Source organism: Schistocerca cancellata, chromosome 2 (assembly GCF_023864275.1).
Source record: "Schistocerca cancellata isolate TAMUIC-IGC-003103 chromosome 2, iqSchCanc2.1, whole genome shotgun sequence".
In the NCBI taxonomy this organism is placed as follows: domain Eukaryota; kingdom Metazoa; phylum Arthropoda; class Insecta; order Orthoptera; family Acrididae; genus Schistocerca; species Schistocerca cancellata.
In genome coordinates, this window is record NC_064627.1 from 1,049,119,298 (window position 1) to 1,049,141,876 (window position 22,579).

At 45.0% G+C, this 22,579-nt stretch overlaps 1 protein-coding gene across 1 annotated transcript in view; it reads right to left on the minus strand.

Annotated features, from left to right (window-relative positions):
* The window catches only part of LOC126149365 (esterase E4-like), a 57,895-nt gene that overhangs the window by 23,893 nt on the left and 11,423 nt on the right, over positions 1 to 22,579 (minus strand). The window contains exons 2-4 of the mRNA XM_049915810.1: positions 11,986 to 12,123; positions 8,669 to 8,831; positions 1,208 to 1,393 (exon numbers count right to left, since the gene is read on the minus strand). Coding sequence (XP_049771767.1) covers positions 1,208 to 1,393; positions 8,669 to 8,831; positions 11,986 to 12,123 — 487 coding nt within the window. The remainder of the gene's footprint in view (positions 1 to 1,207; positions 1,394 to 8,668; positions 8,832 to 11,985; positions 12,124 to 22,579) is intronic.

Genomic DNA, 22,579 nt, shown 5'->3' on the forward strand with positions numbered 1-22,579 from the left:
AGATGTAATCCCAAAAATTCCTTGTTGTTGTTGTGGTCTTCAGTCCTGAGACTGGTTTGAAGCAGCTCTCCATGCTACTCTATCCTGTGCAAGCTTCTTCATCTCCCAGTACCTACTGCAACCTACATCCTTCTGAATCTGCTTGCCCTCCAATACTAAATTGGTGATCCCTTGATGCCTCAGAACATGTCCTACCAACCGATCCCTTCTTCTGGTCAAGTTGTGCCACAAACTTCTCTTCTCCCCAATCCTATTCAATACTTCCTCATTAGTTATGTGATCTACCCATCTAAGCCGGCCGCGGTGGTCTCGCGGTTAAGGCGCTCAGTCCGGAACCGCGCGACTGCTACGGTCGCAGGTTCGAATCCTGCCTCGGGCATGGATGTGTGTGATGTCCTTAGGTTAGTTAGGTTTAAGTAGTTCTAAGTCCTAGGGGACTGATGACCACAGTAGTTAAGTCCCATAGTGCTCAGAGCCATTTTTTTACCCATCTAATCTTCACCATTCTTCTGTAGCACCACATTTCGAAAGCTTCTATTCTCTTCTTGTCCAAACTATTTACCGTCCATGTTTCACTTCCATACATGGCTACACTCCATACAAATACTTTCAGAAATGACTTCCTGACACTTAAATCTATACTCGATGTTAACAAATTTCTCTTCTTCAGAAACGCTTTCCTTGCCATTGCCAGTCTACATTTTATATCCTCTCTACTTCGACCATCATCAGTTATTTTGCTCCCCAAATAGCAAAACTCCTTTACTACTTTAAGTGTCTCATTTCCTAATCTAATTCTCTCAGCATCACCCGACTTAATTCGACTACATTCCATTATTCTCGTTTTGTTTTTGTTGATGTTCATCTTATATCCTCCCTTCAAGACACCATCCATTCCGTTCAACTGCTCTTCCAAGTCCTTTGCTGTCTCTGACAGAATTACAATGTCATCGGCGAACCTCAAAGTTTTTATTTCTTCTCCATGGATTTTAATACCTACCCCGAATTTTTCTTTTGTTTCCTTTACTGCTTGCTCAATATACAGATTGAATTCCTTACTCTACATTAATTTAGGTTTGGTGTTGCGATTCTTTTCAGTCAGTGTATTTTGTCTGGTGAGCTAATGTATCATTGGAAAAGTAACGTAAATCAAGAAGTGGTAGATGAAGGTTTACTGAGTGTTAAGAAACATGCTACACGAACTTACCCCTCGTCATTGGGGACAACATGTGGAAAAACACGCTGGCTCCTCCAACGCTGTATCCAGCAATCGTCACGCTAGATGGATTGCCACCGAACGCATCGATATTTTCATTTACCCAGCGCAGAGCAGCAACCTGGTCCTTCATGGCGTAGTTGCCTTTCAGCACGCCGTCGCCCGTACTCATAAGACCTAAGGACATATTACATATACTTAATAAGAAATGGCTAGAATGTCGCCTACACTATTTCCAGTATCACTATTTGTAATCATGCCATGTATGACCAGAAAATGAAAATAAATACAAACGATATTAAGAGAATGGTAAGAGATAAGCCTAACAGACGAGTAGCGGAAAATAGCAAGATAGGAAGTAAGTTGCTAATGCACGTGAATGACTCTTGGTGCTTGATATGTAGCGTAACAAATGACAACAGAAGTACAACGCATATTAAAATAAGACTGTAATAACTAAATAACAATTCAGAAATAAGATTAATTTGCTAACGAACAACCACTTTCACGCAGAAACGTGAAAAAAATCATCAAGGTATTTATATGGAGTACTCTAAGCTATGGTTGTGAAGGGTTGACTCAGGGGAAACTCCACTTTGATGTGGAGAAACGCCACAAAATATCCAGAACTGATAGAAAACCTAATGAATAGATAATAAGATATTTTAAAAAGAAAATCAATTAACATGATACAAAGAAGAAAATATAAATTAAGTGAATACCTAATTCATCATGACAGCTTCATAGAAAACACTTTGAAAAAAAAAAGATCCTGGAAAATAAAAATCAAGAGGCAGGCCCAGAACAGCTACATTACTAAGTGTTATCGGTGGAATGAACTGCAGCAACTACAAACGTCAATAAGCGTTTTGCATAAACAGTTTATTTCGAAATTCATGGCACAGAAAACCAAAACTGGCTCTGAGGCATGCATATACACTCCTGGAAATGGAAAAAAGAACACATTGACACCGGTGTGTCAGACCCACCATACTTGCTCCGGACACTGCGAGAGGGCTGTGCAAGCAATGATCACACGCACGGCACAGCGGACACACCAGGAACCGCGGTGTTGGCCGTCGAATGGCGCTAGCTGCGCAGCATTTGTGCACCGCCGCCGTCAGTGTCAGCCAGTTTGCCATGGCATACGGAGCTCCATCGCAGTCTTTAACACTGGTAGCATGCCGCGACAGCGTGGACGTCAACCGTATGTGCAGTTGACGGACTTTGAGCGAGGGCGTATATTGGGCATGCGGGAGGCCGGGTGGACGTACTGCCGAATTGCTCAACACGTGGGGCGTGAGGTCTCCACAGTACATCGATGTTGTCGCCAGTGGTCGGCGGAAGGTGCACGTGCCCGTCGACCTGGGACCGGACCGCAGCGACGCACGGATGCACGCAAAGACCGTAGGATCCTACGCAGTGCCGTAGGGGACCGCACCGCCACTTCCCAGCAAATTAGGGACACTGTTGCTCCTGGGGTATCGGCGAGGACCATTCGCAACCGACTCCATGAAGCTGGGCTACGATCCCGCACACCGTTAGGCCGTCTTCCGCTCACGCCCCAACATCGTGCAGCCCGCCTCCAGTGGTGTCGCGACAGGCGTGAATGGAGGGACGAATGGAGACGTGTCGTATTCAGCGATGAGAGTCGCTTCTGCCTTGGTGCCAATGATGGTCGTATGCGTGTTTGGCGCCGTGCAGGTGAGCGCCACAATCAGGACTGCATACGACCGAGGCACACAGGGCCAACACCCGGCATCATGGTGTGGGGAGCGATCTCCTACACTGGCCGTACACCACTGGTGATCGTCGAGGGGACACTGAATAGTGCACGGTACATCCAAACCGTCATCGAACCCATCGTTCTACCATTCCTAGACCGGCAAGGGAACTTGCTGTTCCAACAGGACAATGCACGTCCGCATGTATCCCGTGCCACCCAACGTGCTCTAGAAGGTGTAAGTCAACTACCCTGGCCAGCAAGATCTCCGGATCTGTCCCCCATTGAGCATGTTTGGGACTGGATGAAGCGTCGTCTGACGCGGTCTGCACGTCCAGCACGAACGCTGGTCCAACTGAGGCGCCAGGTGGAAATGGCATGGCAAGCCGTTCCACAGGACTACATCCAGCATTTCTACGATCGTCTCCATGGGAGAATAGCAGCCTGCATTGCTGCGAAAGGTGGATATACACTGTACTAGTGCCGACATTGTGCATGCTCTGTTGCCTGTGTCTATGTGCCTGTGGTTCTGTCAGTGTGATCATGTGATGTATCTGACCCCAGGAATGTGTCAATAAAGTTTCCCCTTCCTGGGACAATGAATTCACGGTGTTCTTATTTCAATTTCCAGGAGTGTATATCCATCTGCAGTGTGTAATTTAAAAAAATCATTTGTGTAACGACAAAATCGTCTGTTTTCTATGGGGGTTATTGACAGCACTTCTGAGCGACATCAATACATGGGAGAACGTCCCATTGTTCGGATGCAGGCTTGAATGTTGGGAGCTTATTATGCGTATTATTTATCTGTGGGGAGATTACAATGTATCATGGCATACCATCGATGAGTTCATCAGACCATCCCTGGTCCAAATTTTCCCGCTGTCCAAGGCGATTCTGCATAAGTCACGCAAAGTATGTGGTCGTTATCAACTTCAAAAAACAGCTCGAGTCAATAGATGCCACACATATTCCACTTTGTTCATGTGCAGGGAATGCTCAATCACATCAGTCTAGCATGCTGAAGGAAACTGACTACGAGAACAGCACGATGAGCGCTTGTCTTATCATCCATCAAGATGAAATGTTGGCGGTATGACCCCACTATTGGTTGCAGAACCTCGTCACTGTACCGTAGAGCAGTAGGTTGCCCTCAACAACCACGAGATGTGTGGGGTGTCCCCCATGTAATAACACCTAGAACATCACTCCACCATCACCTTGTTGCACATAGGACACAGTGTTCGAGGCGATCGAGGTTTTCGGGTTGTCTACGAACACGTTATCAGCGATTATCAGGGTTCAAACACATCCGAGTTTCGTCCGTAAAGCAATCATGGGGCGACTTCTTGCCCATCTGTAAGGGAGCCCATGGGTGCTGTGACGAAGGGGTACGATGTGCTGCTCACCGCGGTCATCAAGAAACAAGGATAGTATCACGCAATCGTCTCTTAACAGTCTGACGTCCAGTTGTCTTTCTGAACGCTGAAATCAGGGAGCACTCAGCCCACGGTTTCTTTGACTCAAAAGTCGTACATATCGATAATCCTGTGCGCACCTGTCGCGTCGAAGGTAATGCGAAGAAGTTCGATGGTTATTTTATCGAGGCGACTAGTCGGATCGCCTTCTATTTCTCGGTACGCTCCGTCACCAAGAAATTCATAAAGTTCCTATTTATATTCTGCGCGCAGGAACAACACAGTAGCGTTCCTTTGTCAGCGGCCCGCCGATGTGACCGAGCGGTTCTAGGCGCTTCAGTCCGGAACCATACTGCTGCTACGGTCGCAGGTTCGAATCCTGCCTCGGGCATGGATGTGTGTGATGTCCTTGGGTTAGTTAGGTTTAAGTAGTTCTAAGTCTAGGGGACTGATGACCTCAGATGTTAAGTCCCGTAGTGCTTAGAGCCATTTGAACCATCCTCTGTCAGCGTGCAAGACGACCAATTCCAAGTCGTCACATTAAACACGGGGATGGCAGGCTCTTCCGGCTTTGAAATGTTGCTCGTGTGTTGTGGGTTCCTGGTGAGCATGCTACACGTTTCATGGCGTATTTATTCCGCCTCGTTGACCGATAGAGAGTAAGTGGTTTGTTGCACGCTGCTTATAATGACCGCAATCGGTACTGTGTTGGAGTTGGGGAAACTTTAATGCTTTCCCGAGTACTAGCATTGCTGCATAGATGATCATTCTCCGTGTAAGTTTGATTAAAGTTGGCTTTGGTGGTCCTTGTGTATTCCTGGAGCGCGTATCGATGTCTCATATATCAGCCTCTTCATATTCCTCCATGTGCATATTCCGCCGACAAAAGGAACCCAGAGACGTTGGGCAGCATATCACTATGGCCAGGGCACTGTACAAACAGTCGATCACGGACAGTATAATTAAGATAGTGCCCAACACATAAAAATGTGCAAGGATTAGGTCGTGCGAGAACCATAACTATTCTCAAACTGGTAGATGAGTATATAAGGGAGAAGAAAGGAAGACTAATGTTTAACGTTCCGTCGACAACGAAATCACTGGAGACGGAACACAAAATTGGATTAGGGAAGGATGGGGAAGGAAAATGGCCGTTCTCTTTCAAGATCACCACCCCGGAATTTTCCTGGAGTGATTTAGGGAAATCACGGAGAACGTAAACCAGGATGGCCAGATGCGGGTTTCAAACGTGATCCTCCAGAAAGTGAGTCCAGTGTGCCAACCACTGCGACAGCTTGATGAGCACAGAAGATACTGGAACGCTCTTGGGTGAAAAGGAAATCTTAGATGTGTTCATTTCTGTTTCTAAATAGTTTATACACTCCTGGAAATGGAAAAAAGAACACATTGACACCGGTGTGTCAGACCCACCATACTTGCTCCGGACACTGCGAGAGGACTGTACAAGCAATGATCACACGCACGGCACAGCGGACACACCAGGAACCGCGGTGTTGGCCGTCGAATGGCGCTAGCTGCGCAGCATTTGTGCACCGCCGCCGTCAGTGTCAGCCAGTTTGCCGTGGCATACGGAGCTCCATCGCAGTCTTTAACACTGGTAGCATGCCGCAACAGCGTGGGCGTGAACCGTATGTGCAGTTGACGGACTTTGAGCGAGGGCGTATAGTGGGCATGCGGGAGGCCGGGTGGACGTACCGCCGAATTTCTCAACACGTGAGGCGTGAGGTCTCCACAGTACATCGATGTTGTCGCCAGTGGTCGGCGGAAGGTGCACGTGCCCGTCGACCTGGGACCGGACCGCAGCGACGCACGGATGCACGCCAAGACCGTAGGATCCTACGCAGTGCCGTAGGGGACCGCACCGCCACTTCCCAGCAAATTAGGGACACTGTTGCTCCTGGGGTATCGGCGAGGACCATTCGCAACCGTCTCCATGAAGCTGGGCTACGGTCCCGCACACCGTTAGGCCGTCTTCCGCTCACGCCCCAATATCGTGCAGCCCGCCTCCAGTGGTGTCGCGACAGGCGTGAATGGAGGGACGAATGGAGACGTGTCGTCTTCAGCGATGAGAGTCGCTTCTGCCTTGGTGCCAATGATGGTCGTATGCGTGTTTGGCGCCGTGCAGGTGAGCGCCACAATCAGGACTGCATACGACCGAGGCACACAGGGCCAACACCCGGCATCATGGTGTGGGGAGCGATCTCCTACACTGGCCGTACACCACTGGTGATCGTCGAGGGGACACTGAATAGTGCACGGTACATCCAAACCGTCATCGAACCCATCGTTCTACCATTCCTAGACCGGCAAGGGAACTTGCTGTTCCAACAGGACAATGCACGTCCGCATGTATCCCGTGCCACCCAACGTGCTCTAGAAGGTGTAAGTCAACTACCCTGGCCAGCAAGATCTCCGGATCTGTCCCCCATTGAGCATGTTTGGGACTGGATGAAGCGTCGTCTCACGCGGTCTGCACGTCCAGCACGAACGCTGGTCCAACTGAGGCGCCAGGTGGAAATGGCAAGGCAAGCCGTTCCACAGGACTACATCCAGCATCTCTACGATCGTCTCCATGGGAGAATAGCAGCCTGCATTGCTGCGAAAGGTGGATATACACTATACTAGTGCCGACATTGTGCATGCTCTGTTGCCTGTGTCTATGTGCGTGTGGTTCTGTCAGTGTGATTATGTGATGTATCTGACCCCAGGAATGTGTCAATAAAGTTTCCCCTTCCTGGGACAATGAATTCACGGTGTTCTTATTTCAATTTCCAGGAGTGTATGACGGTATTTTTGCTCAATAAATGAATAAGTTCACAGCTTTACAAAGCACGGTTTCGATCATACGCTTTTGCTATAAGCCCTTATAGAAGCATGGATCTGTTGTGAGGCACCTTAATTTAGCAAGGACATATCAACGAATCAGGCAACGAATTAAGAAATGGACTGAGAATATTAAAGGAGAAACATTCAGAATATGATAATACGCCGTTGTTCCGAATCTTTTTACATGCCGGACGTTTACTATACGAAATAAAATCGTATGCAAATGCATGGTTTGGCGCATTTGGCCAAGCAAAATTGGCGCGTTTGGGGGACAGAGAATCCGCATTTCGCGGTCGAGAAGTCTCTTCATCATCAGCGGATGGCTGTGTGGTGTACCATGCCCAGCCATGGAATAATCGGTGGGATGTTCCTTGATAGCACGGTGACTACCGAACGGTATGTAAGGTTTTATAAGATGATTTCATCCCCATTATCCAAAGTGACCCTGATTTCAACAAGATCTGGTTCATGCAAGACGGAGCTCTACGCCATCGAAGCAGGAGAGTTTGATGTTCTGAAGGAGTACTTTAGGGACCACATGCTGGCTCTGGGATACCCAGAGGCCACTGGAATGGGCATCGATTGGCCGCTATATTCTCCTGACCTGAACACATGCGACTCCTTTTTGTAGGAGTATACTAAAGACAATGGTGTTGGATGCTACGCCATTGAACGTCGGTCAAGACATATGGTTTCAGCTTGTCAGCGGATCTGGTCACTTTTTACGTCATGTTCGGGAATACCCGTACCAACGATTCGGACGCGGATAGGCCGAGATGGTCCAATCCCATGGCTTCCAGGATCACTGGATTTTACTCAACTAGGCTTTTTTATTTGGTGTCGAATGAAGAGTTTGGTTTGTGACACTCCTGTGGAGTGAGAAGAAGATCAGGTGAGACGAGTTGTGCTCAGTACAGGACAGAATGCAAAGACACCAGGTGTCATGGAGCGACTGTACCACGTTCTATTTGTAGATTCAGTGTGATCGCCACATCGAACCTTACCTGTAGCGGATCAGAATGCTAACCCTCATTTGAGAAGGATAAAAACGGTTTAAGTCTTACTGTAATCAACAGTGTTTGTGAAAACTGTTCAAGTTTTCTTTTTCTTCCTTTGTTTATTAATGAGTGGAATTGTAAAACAAGTGACGCACTGGGTTACGCCTAATAATTTACGTGTCAGATTGGTTGCGTTACCAATATGTTTTCAAATGGTTTTAGGACATAGGTTCCAATTCAGAATATTATCGACTCAGTCCTCTCTAGAAGTCCTAGAAGTTTGTAAGGGGAATTTTAGAACACCCTGTATAAAGTTTACAGTGACGTTACGTATCCTGAGCAAAATAAATATTATTCTATAGGTCCTACTAAACGAAAAATAATCTTGTAAAACTAAAAGAAGTTACAACAGATTTTTGTACTAACAGTTAATTAGAAAAACGAATGCTACGCTGAAAACACTTACCTAGAGCTCCTAGGCGGTAGTTTGCAGTCACGAGTACTATGTCCTGATCCAGAAGGTACTGTGGTCCGAGCACTTTGCTTATTGCGGAGAACTCATACCATCCTCCCGGATGTATAAAGAATAGTACTGATCTGTTTGGATGCTCGCAGTCACTACATGGGAGCTGTAAAAGTAAACTAATCACATTAATGCTATTGATATTCACCCAACATGTACACAAAAACATACTCACACGAAACATCTTAATTTATGTGCCAGACAATAATCAATAGTGACCTGGAAATAAATAAAAATAATTGCAATCCTCCAGTTCCGACCTAGGTTTTTCGGGAGGTTTCCCTTGGTTTTAAGGTGTGTGCCATAACTCTGATACTTCCCTCCCATTCATACCTAGTCGACCTCCATGACACACTTTCGGAACGCTTGGTATTTGGCCGAAAAGAACCACGACTCTGTAATGGATCGAATCTCAAACAACCCATTCTAGCCTGTGGAATAGAGAAGCGTTCATCATACTGCAGTTCAGTTATGACGGTCGTGTATTTCTAAGATTATACGAGTATGTAAGCCGGAGATACTCAAGAGACATTCATACAATGTGTATCTGCATCGAATAATACACTCCTGGAAATTGAAATAAGAACACCATGAATTCATTGTCCCAGGAAGGGGAAACTTTATTGACACATTCCTGGGGTCAGATACATCACATGATCACACTGACAGAACCACAGGCACATAGACACAGGCAACAGAGCATGCACAATGTCGGCACTAGTACAGTGTATATCCACCTTTCGCAGCAATGCAGGCTGCTATTTTCCCATGGAGACGATCGTAGAAATGCTGGATGTAGTCCTGTAGAACGGCTTGCCATGCCATTTCCTCCAGGACGATAGCTGCAAAAGTCATTGCAGAACTGAATGTCGCTATCGCGAACTCTGTCAACAGCAACACAATACAAAAGGAGCTTAGTAATCTGGGAATTTCAGGACGAACTAGAATTCCAAAGCAACACATCGGTGATGTAAATGCCAGTAACAGGAAAACGTGGTGCCGGTCATAAAACCTGCATTGTGTTGGAATAGAAGAAAGCCATTTAGTCGGATGAGTCCCGTTGCTCACTGTTTCCAAATTCTGGCCCAGTTTACGTCCCAATAGTGAAACATGGCGGGGATTCGGTGATGATCTGGGCACTCAGTCGTGGTGTTCTATGGGACCCATGACTACTCTGCAAAGTCGCACTAAAAACCACGGATTATGTGCCCAGTCTGGCTGATCAGGTTCATCTCATGATACAGTGTTTATTTCTCGATGGTGGTGTTGTGTCTCAAGACAACAGACTTCCTGTTCACACAGCTCGCAACGTCCAGGAGTGGTTTTGTGAGTACGAGGATGAACTGTCGCTTCTCCCCTGCCCGATACCCTCCACCAGATCTCAATATTGTTGAACCTTTGTGGTCTACGTTGGACAGAAGCTTGCGTGGTCGCTATTGACCTCCATCATCGTTTCCTGCCTAGCCACCATTTTGCGGGAAGAATGGAAGAAGATTCCTTCGAAAACCTTACAGGACCTCTGTTTATCCATTCCAAGTTGACTGTACTGTACTGAATACGAACTGTTTTCCTAAACCGTATTAGCCGTGGTAATGTGTTGAGTTTTTAGTATTTCCATATTTTTTTCCACGCCTGTAGGTACATTACTAGCCATGGCTACTGAATCAATCAGGCATCAGACGAGACGTAATACACAGAACTTTGTACAATACTGTCGAATATCAACAAATCGAATTTCTTGATAAGTCGAACTAGTTTTCATGTCCCTTGAAAAACAGTCGATAAATCGAAGTAATTCTATGCGTCGAAGCAATCGTCACAACAGACAGCCCCGCAAAAACTCATTAATTCGCAGTCTTTGGCTATATAACTCTCGGTTAATCCAGTTGGCCGTGCGGGATTAGCCGACCGGTCTACGGCGCTGCAGTCATGCACTGTGCGGCTCGTCACGGCGGAGGTTTGAGCCCTCCCTCGGGCATAGGTGTGTGTGTGTGTGTGTGTGTCCTTAGGATAATTGAGGTTAAAGTAGTGTGTAAGCTTAGAGACTGATGACCTTAGCAGTTAAGTCCCATTAGATTTTACACACATTTGAACATTTTTAATCCAGTTGTTTCGTCAGCTCTTCGGATAATTATTTCGTAATTCAACTCTTCGCGACACACCTTTGTTTTCTCAAAACTGAATAACATTAATACATTACATAAATCAGCTATAAAAATGACTTCAAAGAAACACAAGTGTTTGATATTCATGGAAACAAATGGTTCAAATGGCTCTGAGCACTATGGGACCTAACATCTGAGGTCATCAGTCCCCTAGAACTTAAAACTGCTGAAACCTAACTAACCTAAGGACATCACACACATCCATGCCCGAGGCAGGATTCGAACCTGCGACCGTAGCGGTCGCGCGGTTCCAGACCGTAGCGCCTAGAACGGCTCGTCCACACCGGCTGGCTTCATGGAAACGAAGCAGGTTACTGAAACCGTGGAATTCCGTCATCCTCTCTGTGGGCAATCCTGATGCAGAAAGATTAGATCGCAGAAAACGTATCATAAGGAGCGAGGAAGCGGAGACGGGGATGTGAGTTCCTGCTTCTTGAAGAATGCTTACTAAAATGGTTTTGAGAATGTAGAGCGCAAAACGTAATATGTTTAAAAAAAGCCTCAATAATTCTTTAATTCTTTGTTATTCTGAATGCTGAAGGGTCCTTCGCTAGTGAAGGGTGGCTCACTAACTGTTAAAAAAAAAAAAAAAAAACTATGTGACTTCGCTTTTAAGAAGATTTGTGGAGAAAATGCGACTGTTGATGACAATTTGTTCAGCAAGCAAAAATAAATTAAATAGTTTTCTTGCGTATTCTAGGAAATCTGTCTGTGCCTTTAGTTTGAAGTGTTAAAATAAATAAAATAGTAATTAAATAGGTAAAACAATTTTCTTTTAGTTTGAGCTCTGCTTGCCACTTTCTGCTTGCTTTTGTGAGGAAATATGAACGTTAATGAAAGTACAGTACGATTTTTAAACCTTTTAATCCGATTTTTTCCTGTTTCTACCTTGGTTAATCAAACTTTCGTTGAATCGTTTTCGTTTTTAGTTAGTTACCTTGAACGTCGACCTATCCAGAGTCGCCTGTAACAATAACTGCCTAGAATAAAAATAACATAATATGTTTGAGAAAGTTGTACCGAAGTTATAAGTCTTTAAACAGGTGAATTATTCACACGTGATGTATTTAAAGTACTGGAAAGCAGTATTTCTACCTGTGTTGTGTAGACGTTCAGGAACAAGCAGTCCTCAGAGGCAGGTGCTATGGAAGTACTCGCATAGGTCTGCAGGCAAGCGTTTCCATCCTCCGTTGCATTCACAACTCCCGTCCAGGGATCGAGGGCCTGTGGAGCCTAAAATAAAGTAAACACTATAAACATCTTCCGCAAGTCAGCATTTGTCAGTAGAATCACTAAGAAGGATCGTGAATATGAAATGAGGAACTGATCAGCGCGTGTCAGGATTAATTCACTCATAAGAAGTGCATTGCATGTGTGTGAATGTGCGGTTAACTCAGGTTAGGCAAGAAATGCAAATGATATTGTTGAAGCATATTATAGAAATTGGAAACACCAATCTTTAAAAAAGTCGCACCTAGGGAATATGGTTCCTTTATTGATAAAAATTAAGTGATTTTTGTGTCTACAACTTCCGGGACAAAGCGGTTACTTTCGAGAACACTGACAATATCAACAGTAGCAGAGATCTGGAAGAATACCCACGGACTCCGCAAGGCTTTTCACAATTCACGGATTGCACGGAGTCACGAAAAATCGTTCTTGTGAAAGACCACTAGCTCTCTATTCTGACGAAGTAATGATTGCTATCGACAGGGGTTGTCAAATTGACTCCGTATTTTTAGATTTCCAGAAGGATTTCGACACCGTTCCTCACAAGCCTCTTCTAATCAGTTTGCTTGTCTGTGGATTATCGTCTCAGTTGTGCGACTGGATTCATGAGTCCCTGTCAGGCAGGTCACAGTTCGTAGTCATTGACGAAAAGTTATAAGTAAAACAGAAGTAATATCTGGCGTTCCCCAAGGAAGTGTTATAGGGTAATGGTGTACGTAAACGATAGAGGAGACAATCTGAGCAGTCTAGATAGTATGTTTGCAGATAATGCTGTCATATACCATGTTATAAAGTCATCAGATGATCAAAACCAACTACTAAATGATTTAGACAAGGTATCTGTGTGGTGCAAAAAGTGACAATTTACTTTTAATAATGAAAAATGTGAAGTTATCCATATGAGTCTTAAAAGAAATCCCCTAAATTTCGGTTACACGATAAATCACACAAATTTAAAAGTTGTAAATTCAACGAAATACTTAAGGATTACATTTATGAATAACCTCAATTGGAACGCTCACATACATAATGTTGTGAGCAAAGCAAACCAAAGACTGCGATTTATTGGTAGATCACTTAGAAAATGCAACAGATCGACTAAAGAGACTGCGCACACCACGTTTGACCGCTCTCTTCTGGAGTATTGCTGTGCGGTGTGGGATCCGTATCAGGTGGGACTGACGGAGGACATCGAAAAAGTTCAAAGAAGGGCAATTCTCTTTGTACTATCGCGAAATAAGGCAGAGAGTGCAACAGACATGATGCATGAATTAGGGTGACAGTCATCAAAACAGAGGCGTTTTTCGTTGCGGAATAATCTTCTCGTGAAATTTAAATCACGTTTTCTCCTCCAAATGCGAAAATATTCTGTTGTCTCACGCGTACATAACGAGAAATGATCATGATGATAAAATAAGAGAAATCAGAGCTCGGAAAGAAAGATTTAAGTGCTCGTTTTTCCCGCGCGGTGCTAGAGAGTGGAACCGTAGAGAAATAGCTTGCAGATGGTTCGATGAACCTCCTGTCAGGCATTTAATTGTGAATTGCAGAGTAATCATGTAGCTGTAGATGTAGATTCCTTCCTTAGTGTTTACACGACGTGACTATTGCTGGAAAGAGTTCCAGAATTCCTGTCGTCTCAGACAGTGGCCGCATTAACGTGACAACGTGTAGACGAGATTAAACTTTAACTGCAGAAGTTCATTCGGAATATTTGCCTTTTTTTTGGCACAAGACGATATCTAACTCCAACGGTGTAGAACTGTCGTCTCTTATACACCAACCGTGGGTATTTTTGTGCCTCAGATGCGTCACAGAAAGTGAAAGCAGCCAGACGTAAGTGACTCATGGTTTCCTTTGTGAGGGTATGTGACAAAACAGACAGCTTCCTGTTTTCGTGTTCGTCGAAGCATCCGCTTGACGCCACTCGCACAGTCCCAGATCAATGTCGCACAGTCGGTAAGACGAACATTCGTACCAAACGGTAAATCATGTTTCAGTTCAGTTTTGGTCAAATAGAATTGCTCTGCTCCTTTACTAAGCATATTCCATAAGATGGAAAGTAGTACATCTTATTTGACCACCGAGTTGTTATTCGACTTAAGTTTAGAAGGCGTACTGTGAGAGCTGTGTAGTGGAATGATTGGTGGAAGATACAGAGAGAGCTTCCTCGTGAACAAGAAGGTGGTTTTATGGCGTTTTTACGTATGATAAAGTGTCTTTCACCCCGTTCAGTTCTGTCGAGTTTAGTGGTGGTCAGTAATATCTACTAATCTTTTCTCCGTTTGTGTTAATTAACTAAATACACAATTTTTTTCCTAATATTACTTTAGACAGAATTCTCTCATTTTCTTCTTTGTCTTCTGCTTGTTAACAGAGGGTGTCAGGAAATTCCCGTTACATATTTCTATCACTTGTACAGAGGAGCGAGTACGTAACATTTTGAATAGGAACCCATGTCCGGCTGCAGCCGTTTGAAGACACGTTTGCTAGGTAAGTATGCAGCAGGGTAGTCATGTTGGAGGAGGGAGGGGGCGCTGACGTGGGACGGTCTGATGTCATTTGACGTCTGTCCTACATCTCTGACCTGGTTGACGTGTCTGTGAGTGTTAGAGCACCATGGTTGAGAACACGTTTGCAGAATATACCAACATGATCCTGTACGGCGAAACTCACGGTAATGGAAGAGTTACTCGTCGTCTTTGTCAAGATCGTTATCAACAATGTGCAACTACATCGTACATCTTTTTTTGCCACAGTTACGCAACGGGTTCGAGAAAAGGGTGTCTTCACCGTCAGCAGGCGTGACTGTTGTGCTCGGAGGAGACCCGATCTGGAAGAAGTCGCATAGCATCACGTTTCTTCTTTGTTTCTTCAGTTATTAATGAGTGGAATTGTAAACTAAGCGATGTACTGGATCAAACCTAATAAATTACTTGTAAAAGTGATCGCGCTGGGTTCCAATTCAAAATATTATCTACTCAGTCCCTTCTACAAGTCCTAGGATACCCTGTATTTCAACATAAGATATTCAAATAACAGATGCTGGTATCGTGGTAAAGTACCAGCATATATTTTAGTATTTTCATGTTTATACTGAATCAGTAGGCTCACCATCGATTGAGCTTGGCATATGACCGACCTCCTTGGTTGTAGAATAGACATTGCTGCTGAGCCTATACGTGTGCTATACCTACTATTAATCGGCAACTAGCGACATACTGTTCTATATAACTGGGCTATGGATTCGCTTGGGCTGTTTTTGGGTCTTGCAACATTCTTAAATGTTAGTTTTCATCCTGAAACCCTAAGTGACCGATCATTGGAAACGTGTTTCTTACACTGGGCGGCTTAGTGCAGGTATAGGGCACCTAATAATACGAGTAGGTTTTTATTGTACAGGGCTACTATTAAATGCATACAATAATGTCGCCGGAAGGAAGTATAGATAAACTGTAAGAGAAAATTCCTCTTCCATCTTTTTGTTTGACCAGTGGCTTGGTGTTGAATTAACGCCAAAGTTTTATGTTTATCAGGACGCCTTCGGAAAACGCCTCTGCCAGCCACTTGTACGCCGGAACAAACAGCTTTTCTTCCAGGTTCCTGTTGACAGTACGTGGCGAATATGTACGAAAAGTGGCCATAAAATTACCATTTCGAAAAAATTAAATAAAGTAATCAACTTTTTAATTACATGCATTAGGTGTCACTAACATAAACTCCTTCACTGCACATGTCAAAGGGCACTTGCTGCAGTTCATGAAGTGGGCTGTGATTTGATCTTTGCACATTCGCTGAACCTAGATGGGATATGAACGCTCCAATTTAACGTACACATTCTGTATCTGTACGAAGTACACTCCTGGAAATGGAAAAAAGAACACATTGACACCGGTGTGTCAGACCCACCATACTTGCTCCGGACACTGCGAGAGGGCTGTACAAGCAATGATCACACGCACGGCACAGCGGACACACCAGGAACCGCGGTGTTGGCCGTCGAATGGCGCTAGCTGCGCAGCATTTGTGCACCGCCGCCGTCAGTGTCAGCCAGTTTGCCGTGGCATACGGAGCTCCATCGCAGAACACTGGTAGCATGCCGCGACAGCGTGGACGTGAACCGTATGTGCAGTTGACGGACTTTGAGCGAGGGCGTATAGTGGGCATGCGGGAGGCCGGGTGGACGTACCGCCGAATTGCTCAACACGTGGGGCGTGAGGTCTCCACAGTACATCGATGTTGTCGCCAGTGGTCGGCGGAAGGTGCACGTGCCCGTCGACCTGGGACCGGACCGCAGCGACGCACGGATGCACGCCAAGACCGTAGGATCCTACGCAGTGCCGTAGGGGACCGCACCGCCACTTCCCAGCAAATTAGGGACACTGTTGCTCCTGGGGTATCGGCGAGGACCATTCGCAACCGTCTCCATGAAGCTGGGCTACGGTCCCGCACACCGTTAGGCCGTCTTCCGCTCACGCCCCAACATCGTGCAGCCCGCCTCCAGTGGTGTCGCGACAGGCGTGAATGGAGGGACGAATGGAGACGTGTCGTCTTCAGCGATGAGAGTCGCTTCTGCCTTGGTGCCAATGATGGTCGTATGCGTGTTTGGCGCCATGAAGGTGAGCGCCACAATCAGGACTGCATACGACCGAGGCACACAGGGCCAACACCCGGCATCATGGTGTGGGGAGCGATCTCCTACACTGGCCGTACACCACTGGTGATCGTCGAGGGGACACTGAATAGTGCACGGTACATCCAAACCGTCATCGAACCCACCGTTCTACCATTCCTAGACCGGCAAGGGAACTTGCTGTTCCAACAGGACAATGCACGTCCGCATATATCCCGTGCCACCCAACGTGCTCTAGAAGGTGTAAGTCAACTACCCTGGCCAGCAAGATCTCCGGATCTGTCCCCCATTGAGCATGTTTGGGACTGGATGAAGCGTCGTCTCACGCGGTCTGCACGTCCAGCACGAACGCTGGTCCAACTGAGGCGCCAGGTGGAAATGGCATGGCAAGCCGTTCCACAGGACTACATCCAGCATCTCTACGATCGTCTCCATGGGAGAATAGCAGCCTGCATTGCTGTGAAAGGTGGATATACACTGTACTAGTGCCGACATTGTGCATGCTCTGTTGCCTGTGTCTATGTGCCTGTGGTTGTGTCAGTGTGATCATGTGATGTATCTGACCCCAGGAATGTGTCAATAAAGTTTCCCCTTCCTGGGACAATGAATTCACGGTGTTCTTATTTCAATTTCCAGGAGTGTATTTTCAAGGTTTCCTGGTAGATAAGCGTTTTTCATCTGCTGGGGCGAGGTATTCGATTGGTAGCATACAACCAGCAAGGGGGGTGTGCATCGTCCTTCATAATCTTAACATTGCAGTCTGAGGAAGTTCGTTTATGTTTATGGTTGTATGTAGGAAATACTCCTAGATCAAAGTCGTTGTTGGTCAGGTGTATATCCACGCAATGAAGGTGAAAATGAGGCACGTGCTTTAGATCTCATCCATGGACGTAACCTCTCTTGTAATACCTGTTGGAACGAACCCTGCCAAACAGTAAACTTTATCACGTGGTGTTCATTTCTAGCAACCAGTGATGAGTCGACATCCTTCTTTCAGAGAAGTGTCAACTTGTTTAGCATGGTTGGATCTGTACCAAACAGGGCAAGCACATCGCGCGGCAAAATAGCACAGAGCAGTGGCGGTACTCCTCAATGTCTCTGGCTGTGTACCCCAATTGGCTCCAGCCAGTTTGCGAATGTTATTTCTAGCTGACACTTTCCGTACGGTGTTTATGCAATGGTCTTTCCAAGTGAGGTTGCTGCCTATTGTTACACCTGAATGCTCAGAAACTGACAATGGTCTAATTGAACGTCCTCCAAAGCTATTTGGGAATTCCTTGAAGCCTGCTTCTTATTTAGATGAAATGCACATTTCCGAGTTTTTCGTGCGTTGGGCTTGAGGTTGTTTTCTCTCTATTAGTCGGTTAGTTTAGACAGGGACTCTCATAGCTTTTCTTCTCCAGTCCCAAAGCGGACTACCTGAGTGGCAATAACTCGATCACCTCCATATAGGAAGCTTCTGATACCATCTTGGAATTGCTGGTCGTTCGCATAGATATTGCAGAGCATTGAGGGAAGAGCTGGTACGTGACTGCAGTCCTGGTACACAGTGAAATCACACAGTGCCACAGTGCGTGTATTGTATTGTGTGTATGGAACCGGGGATCTAGAAACGACGGAGAGGCTTCGTCCTGCCGTAGCCCTCAGTGGTTCACAACCCCACAACAGGCCACAGCAGCCCACAATCCACACCGCCGCCCCACACCGAATCCAGGGTTATTGTGCTGTTCGGCCTCCAGTAGACCCCTCGAGAATGTCTCATACCAGACGAGTGTAACCCCAATGTTTGCGTGGTAGAGTAATTATGGTGTACACGTACATGGAGACTGTTTGCACAGCAATCGCCGACATGGTGTAACTGAGGCGGAATAAGGGGATACAGCCCGCATTCGCCGAGTCAGATGGAAGACCGCCTTAGAAACCATCTACGGGCTGGCCTGCACACCGGACCTCGCCACTAAACCGCCGGGGCCGGCACGCCTTCCCGCTCGGGCAGCAGCGCGTTAGACCGCGCGTCTAGCCGGGATGGCTTTCCACAGTACGTAGTACACCATTACAGGAGCCAAAACCAAATGGTCATCCTTTTGGTAAAGTGGAGATGGGTCGCGCTTTCTCTAGCGCCATGCTACGATACTGTGGCGTTGGGATATCACTGTGTACCAGGACTGCAGACATGTACTTGCAAACAAACAAACTAATTAATTATGTACCGGTAACTTAAGTTTTTCGAGGTGGTAATAAAAACTGCGTGACCACTCTTAGTTCAAGTAACAGAGTACCACATTCGTCAGATGACACTCGCCAAGCAGGAATCGACAGAAAATCATCAAGTAGAACAGAAGCGATGTCTGGAGTTCCCCAAAGGAAATATTATACGCTCTCTTCTCTACGAAATCCGTATAACGCTTTAGCAAACAACCTGAGCACCCATTTTAGATAACCTGCAGATGCTGCTGCCATTTACCGTCTAGGAAAGTCATCAGAACATCAAAAACAATCTCAGAACAACTTAGAGAAGATATCTGTATGAAGCGAAAAGTGGAAACTGACTTGAAACAATAAAACTGAAGTCTTCCAAGTGATATTAAAAGGATTCCGTTAAATTTCGATTACACGATAAATTAGACAAAATTAAAAGCTGTCGATTGAGCCAAATACCTAGGGACTACAATTACGAACAACTTAAACTGGAACCATCACACACAAAATGTTGTGAGGAACGGGAATCAAAGATATCGTTTCATGGCAGAACGCTTAGTAGATCCAAGAAATCTACTAAGGAATCTACTACCATACGAGTGTCCGTCCTCTTCAGGAGAACAGCTGCGCGGTATGAGATCTTTACCACAAACGACTGACGGAAGGCATTGAAGAAGTTCATAGTGCTGCTAGTTTTGTATTATCACGAAATAGAGGAGAGTGTGATGTCTATGGTACGCGAGTTGTGCTGGAAATCATTAAAACAAAAACGTTTCTCGTTGTGGCGAGATATTTTCAGGAAATTTCAATCACCAACTTTCTCTTTCGAATGCCAAAATACTTTTTGACTGGCACCTAAATACCGAGAAATAACCATCGCAATAAAATAAGAGAAATCAGAGCCCTCACAGAAAGATTTAGGAGCTAGTTTTTCCTTGCGCCGTTCGAGAGTGAAATGAGAGAGGAACAGTCTGAAAGTGGTTCGATGAACCCTCTGCCAACTACTCAAGCGTGAATTGCAGAGTACCCATGTAGATGTAGAAGTAATTCTGCTGGCGTATGGTGTAAGAATTGGTGTTTTCATAGGTAACCTGGTTCACTACAAAATGTCTTCGCAAATTTTGTGACCAACGTGTTATTTAGACAAAGCAGCTGAGTGAAATCTGAGCAGTGTGACGATTTTAACATGAATTAGTGAAGTGTCGGCAGACGTGCCAACACTGTTTTGTTGGAGGAGACCGAAACGCACGCTATAAGCTCACGCAGGCTGGCGTGAGGTCTGAAACAGGATACGTAATGAATGCTATAAAGAAAAGTACGTAGCTTCTGGAATACTTAACTTTAATCCACATTTGTAGAACATTCCTCTTGATGATACAGAAGTATTATAGCAATTGAATACGTCGCCTTGCTAGGTCGTAGCAAATGCAGCTGAAGGCTATGCTAACTATCGTCTCGGCAAATGAGAGCGCAATTCTCAGTGAACCATGGCTAGCAACGTCGGCTGTACAACTGGGTCGAGTGCTAGTACGTCTCTCTAGACCTGCCGTGTGGTGGCGCTCGGTCTGCAATTACTGACAGTGGCGACACGCGGGTCCGTCGTATACTAGCGGACCGCGGCCGATTTAAAAGCTACCACCTAGCAAGTGTGGTGTCTGGTGGTGACACCACAATTAGTTCCTTTCATTTTCTTCCTTCTTGATGTTTTACAGCTCCAGAAAAATAATAGTAGCACTGCAAGTAAAGATTTTCGTGAAAAATGGTACGTGACTCTTTTTATTCTTGTTTTGTTTTCTCTACACATCGAAAAGGCAACCTGTGCAAGAAAACTATCCGTTCTCAACTCAAAGTTTGTTCTCCACACCACGGTGTTTTAATATGCATATTCCTGACGGTCTTACCTCCTTCCATCTGAAAACCGGCAAATCCAACCAGTTATAGAGAGACTATTGCGTTCGAAACAGATATGTTCACTTATGTGAAGCACTCACAGAGGTCAATATTACTTTAAGCTGATAAGGAATCCACGTTAAATCAACCTATGTAAACAGTTTAAAAAACTGTTTTTAGGTGAAATAAACTAGAACACACTTTTCAGTTCAGTTCGTAATGGACATTTGCCATGTTCCGTTCTGACACTTGCGGCTTCTTCACGCATATTTTCCATCATCATTTAAATAATACAGTCACAAAGACTTAAACGTTCGTACTGTTAAAAACATATTCATCGTTAGATTTTACTGTATTTGAATTGGCCGTGTTTGCAGATAAAATTACTGGACCTAAGATCCAACTGTTGCGCATGACAGTTTTTAATATAGATCCCGATCTGTTACAGCACCGCAGTGGGATTTCTTTATTTAAATTTGAATATGTTTCAAGTGATAATTAGTCCACGAAAGTTAAGCCTGAAATAGTTTTTGTTTTTTTCTGTCATTACCTCAAGTTTACATTACAGGATTATGCAGAACCCTCTGTACATTATCGTATCCTGGCGGCTTGACGTCTGCAACTAAATTGTGTTAATCTGATTCAGGTTGCCGTGTTAACTCGTCACTTTATAGTACATTATCGTAGCTTGACAACTGCAACTAAATTATGTTAACGTGAATTAGGTTGGAGAGTTAACTCATCACTTTATAGTATATTAATGATGTTATTGCTGTGTGAGCCGCAGGAAACAACTCTTACTTAAACACAGCTGCCTGAAGTCAGTTTGTGAAAGTGGCTACCAGACAAAGGCGATCGGTTTGAAAAGAGAGATGTTTCAGCGGTATTCCAGAGCTATATTCCATGCTGAAAATGGAGTGAATTGAGATTACACTGTAGTCAAAGCTACTGTTGAATTTCAAGACAAAGAAATGTACTCTCTTTTAAACATAAATCTGAGGCAGTCACTCCTCTCAAACGAATGACGGTTAACCTCGACGCAGGGAAAAATGAAATATTAATTGTCACATACTACTCATATAACGTGTGTCTGTCCAAATCTGGAATCAAAAATACTCTGGAATCCAGGTTGACATGGAAACATTGTTGTGATACTCATATTATATGCACACAACTCTCTTGTTACAACCACTCGCAATAAAAATATACTTTCTATCTAATCGTTGCAGCTACGTCTGTTGTTGATGACCCACCGCTCACTTTGGAAACAACGGAAAAGGTAGTGACGCGCACCGCTTACTCGATACGATAGATGCCATATTAATTTCGTCTTAGTTCGCAGTTATTGTGTTGTAAACTGCAATATGCCCAGTATGCCGTTTCATGGGATCGGCGCATTGAAGATTCATAACAAACACTTCACTTATGATACGATATCTTATAATTAAATGTCAGTCGATAACGTATCGGTGGCAAGAGCCTTCACGAGATACTAAGATGAACAACAATGAAGTTAAAAGTTGGATGCTTTCTGCGTAGCGTATTGACTAAGGAAGTGAATTGCAGAGCTGAACGGAGTGTAAGTTTGCGTCCTGTTATACGCTAATACTTTTTTTTCATCTTAGCGTTTTTAACACATTCTGGAATTTCCTTATGAATGTAATACAAATTTTTTCTGCAATATTCGATGTTATTTACATGCAAGCCGCTGAGAGCCAAAGCGGTATTACTCAGTTT